The sequence below is a fragment of the Opisthorchis viverrini genome (genome assembly GCF_000715545.1).
Source record: "Opisthorchis viverrini unplaced genomic scaffold opera_v5_403, whole genome shotgun sequence".
Lineage (NCBI taxonomy): Eukaryota > Metazoa > Platyhelminthes > Trematoda > Opisthorchiida > Opisthorchiidae > Opisthorchis > Opisthorchis viverrini.
Window position 1 is genome coordinate 167,595 of NW_008752060.1, and position 10,576 is coordinate 178,170.

Below are 10,576 nucleotides of genomic sequence, written 5' to 3' on the forward strand. Positions count from 1 at the left end.
TCATACGGTCGGAATACTTTTAAAACCAAAGAACCCGGCGCTGCTGTAAAGGCACCTGCTGTGCGCAGCCGCAACTGGAGTGAGACAATAACGCCCTACTCCCTGCGCCCTCGGACCGGGCCGGCTCCCTCCAGCCAAGTAGGTCAGACCAGTGAGTCATTGGCTCCGGGAAGGGTCCCCGAGAAAACCCTAACAACCGTTATCTCGTGGTCCAGACTTTTGAGTTAGAGGCTAGGGGCAGGGCTCCCGAACAAAACCCCACATCCTCCCATTGACTTGTGGGTCAGACTTTTGAGTCAAAGGTGGGGTACATCAACTAAACTCCCTTCTTCGGCCTGCACAACCTGAAAGTATAATTTGCCTTTGAATCTCTTGGCGCGCCGGCCTTCCCTCTCAACCCATCGAACACAGCAGTGCAGCCAATCCATCTGTCAACCCCCCAGCCACTATTCCGTGCCTCAACTATCGCCAAAAAGATTAAAATAATCACCTACTTGCCTCAGAAGATCTGATCCACGTTTCGGCCTTAAGTGTCCGTACTCTATGTCAAATTGAGCAACCGGCACCCCTTGCTGAAACCTTACTTTCCCTCTCTATCGATGTGTGTTGTGTTTCCGAGACACGCATACAAGACTCTACTTCGGTCGTACTCATCAAGCCGCTTAGGACGAGTCCAGATGTTCCACATTTCACTCTTCGGGCATCCGGTGATCCTGACGCAATGGCCCGTACTAACTACGGTGTGGCATTTGCACTCAGACCCAAGGCTGAAAGCACAATATTGGACTGTTCTGTTTGTTTGTCATATAAGCATAAGCCCAGACAGATAGAACTTCTGATGCTGAGAAAGACGAGTTTTATCATGATCTGTCAAGACTGCTTCGGCCGACAAGAAGAACGGATATAGTAGTCCTGGCGAGTGGTATGAACGCCCAATTTGGACGATAAAGTGCGGTAGAAGCACAGTTAGGTATTCGACTTGGACTCGATGCTGAGCGTACGGATAATGCAGAGCGGCTCCTTCAGTTATGTGCATATAATCATCTGTTTCACGCCACTACTCACTTCCACTGAGTGTATTTGAGACGTTTAGAAAGTGTCCGAGAACGAGTTAGAACAGAGTCCAGGTTTTCGAGGATAAGCAACGTTTTACTTGTCTAAGAACAAGCGCACATGAGCTGAAATGTACATACAAAAGTTCAGTACGAGTATATATGGTAAGTATAAGAATAAGCACACAAAAATCATGACACAGATCAACAGGACTGAGCTTACGGTTCACGATTGAAATTCGAACTCGCAACAGTTTTGTATATCTTGACATTAGCTTAAAGCTGTAGGTTGCTTCGCCCATGCACCTCCCGGGGCAGTTCATCTCTTGCGGCTCGGGCATACGTAGCCTGTGATTCCAGTGATTCCATGACTAACGGCTAAGCGTGAGTTGCAATCAGAATCATTGCACTCCATAGTCAGAGACTGCCGCTGCGGGTCGTGGTTAGTCCCTTACTGCTACCGATAATTAACCGTGATTACAGAAAGTTTCTGTCTATGCCTCTTGAATTTGTTTGTTTTCTGCTGACCATGCCAACACAATAGTTTGCTAACTCTCTCCTATGTTTTTGTTCGCAGGCGTTCCTTCTATGGCCGAGAGCGCAGAAGAGCGACAGAGCGAACTGGAAGCCCTGAGTTCCATCTACGAGCATAACTTACACCTCATAAGAGACAATGGACTGCAAAAATTCGAGGTTCATCTCACTGGTCATGGTGGTGGTTCCGATGTTAGCACCGAATGTACTATCACTTTCGAATACACAGAAGAATATCCGTCACAGGCACCACTGTATGAAATTTCCAAATGCGTTAACCTCTCCGAACACGAGTGTGCACAAATCGAGGAACTCATTGAGTCGGCAATCCAGCGCTGCCTAGGCTATATTATGATATTTGATGTCCTTTCAGAAGTCCAAGAGAAAATCAACTCCATCTGTGAAAATCGGCTGGCAATGCGCGTGAAAGCCGAAGAGGCAAGAGAGAAAGCTCGCGAACTGGAAGAGGAAGCTAAATTTCGTGGCGATCGCGTTACAGTGGAATCATTCTTGGAATGGAATGCCAAATTTTTGGCTGAAATGGCCGCGTTAAAAGAGAAGAACAAGGCAGCAGATGAAACGGGACAAAAGCGCCTCACTGGCCGTGAAATGTTTCTACGAGATAATCGATACGACGATTCTGATCTTAAATTTCTGGCTGAAAATGGAGAACAAGTTGCTATCGATGAAAGTTTGTTCGCCGATATCGACCTAACAGATGACTTAGTGCTGGAGGATCCCACAGTTGTGACTTGACCTATTTTGTCAATATTTCGTCATTCTTTAAATATGCTGATTGTTTTTGTGACCAGTTCCCCCTGTTCAATGGTATGGTAGCGACGCATCGGTGTTGAGCACTGATGTCATCCTGTCGATGATGATGTTTAATCGTTTCTGACCAAGAGGAAGGGTGATCGTTATGCGTCTTTCTTGCTCGTTTTCCTAGGTCATACTGCTACATGATGTGGACATAACCACGAAGTAATAGTCCTAACTTCGCTTACGGGCCTATTGTGAGTAACCGGGACGGATTTACTGACCAAAAGTAGTTTAACCGCAAGACGCCTGCGTGTTGTTCATTTCAGACGAAGACTGGGAGCTCGACGTTGCTCATGGGATAAGGCTTAGTGATTAATCAATTCGTGGTTCGAGGCCAATGCAGTATTTCGATTGCCCTTGTCCATATCTGTTAGCATCCCACCCTTTGCGCCTTCTTCAAATAACACGTTAACTAGGCACCGAAAGGGTGTTACAGATGAACGATTATGATTACCACATTTTTAGGCAGACAGAAATTAAACCAGAGTTTGATCTTTTAGGATATTCATGGGTACATGTGTGGTTCGAATCACAGCTGAATTTTCCGTTGATTGGTTAATATGACACCTAACTGGCCGTCGAATAATGCGGCTGATAATTGCATTTGATTTTGATGTTCACCCAGCACTTGGGTTGGCCAGCGAAAGATGTTCACGGATCGGTTGCATCTACTTATATGATACAAGTAGTCCCAAATTTCCTCGCATATCCCGGTCCCAACGGTGATCCCATTTGGCCTGCTGATAGCTGACTTCATCGCTGTATTTGGAATGTATTCGGTTTTGCATTGGGGCTGCGATGTACCAAGATTTGGTGTATAACGTCAACCCGAACGAAGCAGTCCGACAAATACGACTGTCTCTATCACTAGTAACGGAGGTACATCTCTTCCGCTTGTTAACCTAAGTTTTGGGGCAATACGCTTACTCCCAGTGTGCGAAAATACTCACCCTTGAGGGTGACTGTCCACAGTCTGCGTCATGTCATGCCATGTATTCTTCTGAGATTGAGCTCACAGACACACCATTGTGTACAGCAGAGTCCTTGCTTCTTTGGAACCATGCTTAAACAAACCACAACCCGTATTAAGACTGTCTGATGAACGAGGCTGGGTAGTGGAAATCTCAGAGCGCTCCAGAGTTTTTGATTTAGTTTCACTTAAACTTGGGCGTCTAACGGTGGAGTCGATTATCTCAGCTTGTCTTTCGATCCAGTGATTGGAATGACAAATATCGAGTAGACGTTCTAAAAGAACGAATTATTGCACCAGATCTAATTGAGGGGAATTCCATAGCAGTTGTCTACTCCTAGCTTCCACACATACCGACTTGAGACACGTGCAAGGCGGGATACGTCTTGGGATTGTCCTTCTTTGTGTTAACAATCAATATGGCTGTCTCAGTCTAGTTTTTGGATGACAAGGTGACTCAGGGAGACTAGGTGGCTCAGTGGTTAGAGCGCGAATTTACTGAGCGGAAGGTCCATGGTTCGAACCCGACCTCTGCCTCTCGACTTCCCCTGTCCAGGCTTGGGCAACCTGGCAGTATCCCAGCTCTCGTGCGTCTTTCGGGTGGTATGGCAGTGCGGCGCCGAAAGGGTGATACAGCTGGACGACTTTTTTGGACGACCGACAGTTGCCAGACTGAGCAGGCTTTTGGACCAAATGCAAAGCCAATAGACATCTAAATATCACGTCCACAAATGCGACCTCTAAATCGAAACATGTTCCGCGCAATTTCACGGGAACTCAGGGTTGGTGAGAATAATCGTGGGTTGGATTTTCGGAGGAGTAAAAGGCGGGTTGTCGAATAATTTTAGAAAAGCTGATTCGAAGCAAGCCTGAAGGATAAACGATACTCTACAGTTGATACTACATCGATAGGCTCATCCGAAAGCATGTTTGGGTTTAGTCCCGCCCAATCTTGCAGCAGTACTTTACAGGTGCGAAGAGCATACCGAACTGTGCAGCAGGATTATTCAGGTTGTCTAAAACAGCTCGTACTCAGGCCCACTATTTAAAAGCAAAGGTGACAACCTCCAATGGAACTGACACATTGAAATCCACATGCCCAGGAAAGGTTCGACCTTCAAGCACGCGCATAATCGGCGAATGGCGCGGTTTGACAACACCCTCATCGCACAGCTACGAGTACCTCTAGATGTTCACTTTAGTACGTGCCGATTGAAGAACACGACCACAGATTGGAACTAGCTCGTACCAGCAACCCAAATTGGTACTCGATGAATGAATCGATGATAGAGGGCATAACGCCAGGATCTAATTCCGAACTACGAGTAAGTTAACGTGCTACTCTAGGTTATGATAGTTTCAACCGAACGTGCTGCTGAGTAGCTACTCAAGAGGACGACGTACTTTTGATATGTAACTACATAGTGTAAAAAAACAGCCCATCATCGATTCGTCAGTTTAGGGCTTCTGTCATTAGAAGACAATAAAAGACTGTGAAAACTGTACTTCTCCATGAGTCAGCTGAAGTGGCGCGATTATGTTCAACTCAATATCAAGATTGAAAAATCGAAATTGCAATATGTACAAGAAGCGGAGGCTGAAGCTCATCACTTCTTCGGTCTGCGGCGTTTTACGTGTTTAGGAATTTTCGTTTTCCGCTTCTCTGCTTGTTGTTCTTTCACCAGCTTTTTCCGCAATTTCCGACTAGCAGGTGACTCGTTACGCGGTCTTACATTTGGAGGTCTGGAGCTATCGAGTTCTGTTGAGGACACGGAGTAATACTCACTGGAATCCGCGTCGGACGACTGACCGACGTCCTCTGAGTCGGAGGCTACTTCATCCACCTGTTGAGCTCCCGTGAGATCTTGCTTCATTCCGCTAACCGATGCATAATATACATCGTCCGGAGAAAGCAGGCCGCGCTGCATCTTGAGAAAGTCACGAACAAAAGGATAAACTGCCGAAAGGTTCCGGGGTATATGAACGAAACGGAACGCGTTGTCCTCTGCCTCGACAGTCTGGTTGAAACCACGCTCCTCCGCAGTTTCCAGTAGTCTAGTCAGATACAGTTGTGATGCAGGGTCGTCCGGCTGCGGTAGACTCGGGTTGACAACCCAGTCGAAGAATTCCCTCAGAGTAAGCGTAGACACGCCTTGTCTGCGAAAGAAGGTATTCACATTGTGACAGTCCGTCCTCAGGTAGTCCAATGCCTGCGGTGACTCGTGTTCCACAGCCTGTAGAATAGCGGGAACACAGGTGAAGTTAACGGCGCATGTGTGAAGAAAAAACATCTGCACAAGGGAAATCAGCAAGCTACTAATCCTACCAGTTTCTGCTTACCAGCCATCGTCGGCAGGATCAAAACACGGCTCAAAACTACTGGTAACAGCAGGCACGGCAAAAAGGTTGATCTGAGACCAGTGAATAACTACACTAAATGTAGATATTTCGGGACGGTAACTTAAAAATCACTTGGATTCCTTTACAGGTGTCGGTGTTCTAGCCGATGTTGAGTAGAACGACCTTTTGGAGGTTTCTTAGGGGGGCACTGATTTACGCAAACTAAGAGCGATTTCTCACGCCCGGCTGTAAGACATGCGGTCTTTTCTGAGAGGTGGTCTCTCAGAGTTATTTTGAAGAAGCAACCTTCCTTGACAATACCATCAGTGTAGTGTCAATAGCCATCATCTTGCCTTCTCAGATTGGCGTTACAAATAGATGAAAACCCCGATCGACAACACAAAATGGAACTCTCTATATCCCCCATTAGAAGTGGGGGAGAGTAACGGATACAACACTGGCCAGGAGCTCTAGGAGAACTTGGGTGGTAACTGCTACCGCAGTAGGAGACATGCCTGAAGTCACCCGAACTTTACGTGGGAGCTAACACAGGCAAACTAACTATATTCCGCAGTAAATGGTTCATATCACGGTGTTCGTGACTCGCAAAGCTATATGAAGGGGATATCTGATGTTCAACCGATACAGAAATAACATGGTAATCATGTAAAACTCAACTGCTCCAAAGTGACAACTCACTTGCGAAACATCTATCATCCAGGCTTTCCCATCCATGTAGAGCATATTGTATTCACTCAGGTCAGCGTGAATAAGTCGACATTTCTGATAGAGTGTGCGCACATCATTCACTACCTGTGCATACAGAGAGGGCCAATCAGGCGGAGTCTCACCATCAACATCATCGGTGATATTCTCAGCATCCTTCAGCTTTGGAGCCGGAAATCCATGTTTCCCTATAAAACTCATCAACAGGACAACACCCTTTAATCTGAGTGGTGTTGGGCAAGGAATTAGTCCAGATTGTTTGATGCGGATCAAATTACGATATTCCTTCTCAGCCCATTTGGATACGAGTTTCCAAGATGTTGCCTTAGAATATCCATGCCTCATCCTGAAGTCACCCTTTACGTATTTGTCGCGTGACTTGAACGGCATAATGGATGTCATATACACTTTGACAGCGAGATCAGTGTTCGATTTGTCCAAAACGTGGTAGATGTTGGCTTCTTTACCTGACCAAACGACAGTATAAGTCAAAACAACTGAACACACACGTACCGGTACTGATACAGCCGTTGATCTCCGTAAAAATCTCCTGGTTCATCATCTTAAACAAAATTGCACGAGATCGCCTGTCCAGAGCGTGATCTGTTGTGGCCCGATCACTTTTGTCCCTCATCTGACGAGTGGTTTTCATGGAGAAGTCCACCTTATTCTGAAATTTTTGCATGTAAAGCTTCGTGGTGTTAACGTCGTCCTGGTCGGAGTCTGAAAACTCCACATCATCATATTTATCAGTTAGTAAATCAAAGCCCGGCTCGAGCTGCATAAGTTGACCGGACATCGTCATGGTATTATCTGAAATGAAAGGAAAGTAGCCGTGAAAGGTATTCTGGATAGATGATTAGGTGATCTACTACAGGGGACTACAGCTGCTGTGAATCACCACCACTTTGACAGCGAAGTGTTCGATTTGTCCAAAACGTGGTAGATGTTGGCTTCTTTACCTGACCAAACGACAGTATAAGTCAAAACAACTGAACACACACGTACCGGTACTGATACAGCCGTTGATCTCCGTAAAAATCTCCTGGTTCATCATCTTAAACAAAATTGCACGAGATCGCCTGTCCAGAGCGTGATCTGTTGTGGCCCGATCACTTTTGTCCCTCATCTGACGAGTGGTTTTCATGGAGAAGTCCACCTTATTCTGAAATTTTTGCATGTAAAGCTTCGTGGTGTTAACGTCGTCCTGGTCGGAGTCTGAAAACTCCACATCATCATATTTATCAGTTAGTAAATCAAAGCCCGGCTCGAGCTGCATAAGTTGACCGGACATCGTCATGGTATTATCTGAAATGAAAGGAAAGTAGCCGTGAAAGGTATTCTGGACAGATGATTAGGTGATCTACTACAGGGGACTACAGCTGCTGTGAATCACCACCACTGAAAGTTTTACACCAGAAATATATGCATACTGGAAACCAGGGAGAAATAAAAAGGTGTCTGTACGCTTGTCAGAAAACGGTAAGGGGGCTGCAATTTCAAACGCATGGAAATATACCCAGCTGAGTAGATGATGGAGCAACCGACATTTGACGGAAGATTCCACAACTATCCTAACCTGAAAAACATTTATTCCGCACCGGTTTCGGTTTTCACATACACGGAGGGTGCTTCCAATTGGGACCAAAATCCATATAGGTGTTTCGGAAGGAGCGACAGTGAGTGATTGATTCACGATCAGTGGTTAGAGCGCGAATTTACTGGCCGGAAGTTCCGTAGTTCAAATCCGACCTCTGCATCTGGAACACAACATTACCAACAGTGGAAGAGGAATGCAATCATCGTCAATTAGGGCGAAGGAGACACTCGGCCAGACAAAGAACTAACTCTCCGCCTCCCCGCCCCTCACACAACCCACAGAGCATTACCACTTGCGGTATTGGAAGCTGACCCAGCAACCCCGCGATCTGTAGTCGGAAAACAAACTAGCTTTCCGGTATCTGCGTGATACTGACTGAATCTACGCACCATGTATTATTTACAGCAACGCCATATGAGAACATCGGCGCTCCACTGCCGTACTAAATGTGTAATTCATGGCTGTGTGTGGACTGACATATTGCCAAGAAGTCCGCATCTAGACAAACGGACCGATTACGGTTCTCAACTCAGAAGCTTAATCGCAAGGCAGTGGCAGTTGGCATCAGACCGTCAGAGCAGCCTACATTTATCCAAAGCAAGTTGCCACACATGTTCCAATCCATAATCTGGATGACCGAGAGACTGTGTCAGTCGAACCTCTACCCATTGATCAACCTGGTATGAGGCTCTGTGAGTTCCACACCTACAATCCGCCAGTTTAGCTCAATGGATGATGGAGGTACGCAAACTGCCAAACCGTGGTAAGGTTCGGGCTCTTTGCGACAGGGTTGAATCTGACGTCAGGTAGTAGGCTTGTCCTGGTAGTTTCATTCATCATGCTAACGCGCATGGGTCACTTAAACGTCCTCTTACCAGTGGCGGATTTCAGCTTTTCTCTTGGTTGTAGGCGCGATTAGCTCAGACAACAGGTAAGGGTATTCCATGGTTGGGGCATTAAGATTTCGAAATTGCGCTTGGAGGTAAATTTTGTAATGACAAATATACATCAGAATTTTGATGATACACTCACGAAGTTTATATACTGGCGCCGACATGAAGAAGAATCCCAGACTGTATAAAATTCCTACTTTCATTCTCCCGAGCCCTACGACTTCCCAAAACTAAAGGACATCCTTCGCATAGGGTTATTACTCAAAGGGGCATTTCTTATAATGAACTAGAAAGGAAACCCGCCACGAAGGCCACCTACGTCAATGGAATGCTCAGTCGTGCGGTAGAAAAACACTTGTAGAGAGAAAGCATATGAAACTATCATCACCATCATCATCTTACTGATCATAGACATTATGACATCAGTGTTCAATACTAACGCTTCGCTGCCGTACAACCAGAATTTATTTGAAAGCCTTACTGTGAAGAAAAGAATAAAGGTAGACGGGGAAGGAACTTGGTGATGGCTTACTACAATAACTGCGCAGCGCCTAAACCTCCAAACACTCATTCAGGATAGAAACTGAAAACAAGAACGTCACTGACATCGGTTGGCAGCCTTATCTTGCAGCATCTCCAACCAGGCGCAGTGAGGATCACCCGGCCTCCATCCTGGAAGGCGAGTAACACCAACAGCACCCAAGCGTTTCGTGCTTTCTTTCCTACCCTCTGCCAGGTTAAGGGTCGGCCACCTCTCTGCTTCCGCCACTCTGAATTGGGCATGGAAAACAGCACCCTCTTCGGCAAACGACGGTTCGGCATACTCAACACATGTCCCAACTAACGCAGCTTCTAGTGCTCGACACATTCTTTAATGGAACTACCCGTTGCACAACCGAACACTCGCTTTCTAACTGCCTCGTTTCGGATACGCCGACACCGACCCACACGAGCTATGGTTCTGAGACAACGACTGTCGAACACCTGAAGATGTCTCAGTTCCGCCACTCGAACAGGCAAGTCTCACAACCATACAACAAAATAGCCGCACTGTAGCTTGATACACATGTCCCTTGAGATTTAGGAACACGCCACTCTGACGCCATAGGTGTCCCAAATTAGCAAATGCGACCCGGGCCTTGCAGATCCGTGCATTGGCCTCATCAGTCACACTAAAATCGGAACTAATACAGATTCCAAGATACGCCTGATCGTGGAGGACACAACGTGGCCAGATGACTTCGGCTATTCCGGTAGTAGTGCGTAAAAACGGTCTGATCAGCACACAGCTGAAGCAATCGTTCCCCATTGTCCGTACGTACCAATCCATGTGGAGCTCTTAAATGAGTTTCAGATACTCTCAGATAAACCCATTTGTGCATTCATATCTCCGGCAACCACCGCGATGTTTGAGCTTTTAGCTCGCCGTAACAGGACATTCAGGGCGTCATAAAACCTGTCTTTGACGGAGTCGGAGCTGCAGTCTGTTGGGGCATAGGTAGACACAATAAACATACATCCATCAACTTCCCGCTGGCGAGACTCCTTAACGGACGTTGCCAGACGAACCGCACAGAGGCGACTATCAATAGGTATTCAGTCACGCAAGGATGCTTCCGCCCGGTGACTTAGCACAATACCA

At 46.5% G+C, this 10,576-nt stretch overlaps 2 protein-coding genes across 2 annotated transcripts in view; one reads left to right on the top strand and one right to left on the bottom strand.

The window, feature by feature from the left end:
- T265_10746 (hypothetical protein) overlaps window positions 1–2,527 on the top strand; it is a gene marked incomplete at both ends in the record, with an annotated part of 10,753 nt that extends 8,226 nt beyond the window's left edge. Inside the window, one exon of the mRNA XM_009177212.1 lies at window positions 1,614–2,527. Within this exon, the coding sequence (XP_009175476.1) occupies window positions 1,614–2,342 (729 nt within the window). The remainder of the gene's footprint in view (window positions 1–1,613) is intronic.
- T265_10747 (hypothetical protein) overlaps window positions 1–9,802 on the bottom strand; it is a gene marked incomplete at both ends in the record, with an annotated part of 12,187 nt that extends 2,385 nt beyond the window's left edge. The window contains 5 exons of the mRNA XM_009177211.1: window positions 5,010–5,609; window positions 6,415–6,908; window positions 6,955–7,254; window positions 7,450–7,749; window positions 9,541–9,802. Coding sequence (XP_009175475.1) covers window positions 5,010–5,609; window positions 6,415–6,908; window positions 6,955–7,254; window positions 7,450–7,749; window positions 9,541–9,802 — 1,956 coding nt within the window. The remainder of the gene's footprint in view (window positions 1–5,009; window positions 5,610–6,414; window positions 6,909–6,954; window positions 7,255–7,449; window positions 7,750–9,540) is intronic.
- Window positions 9,803–10,576: the final 774 nt, after the last annotated feature.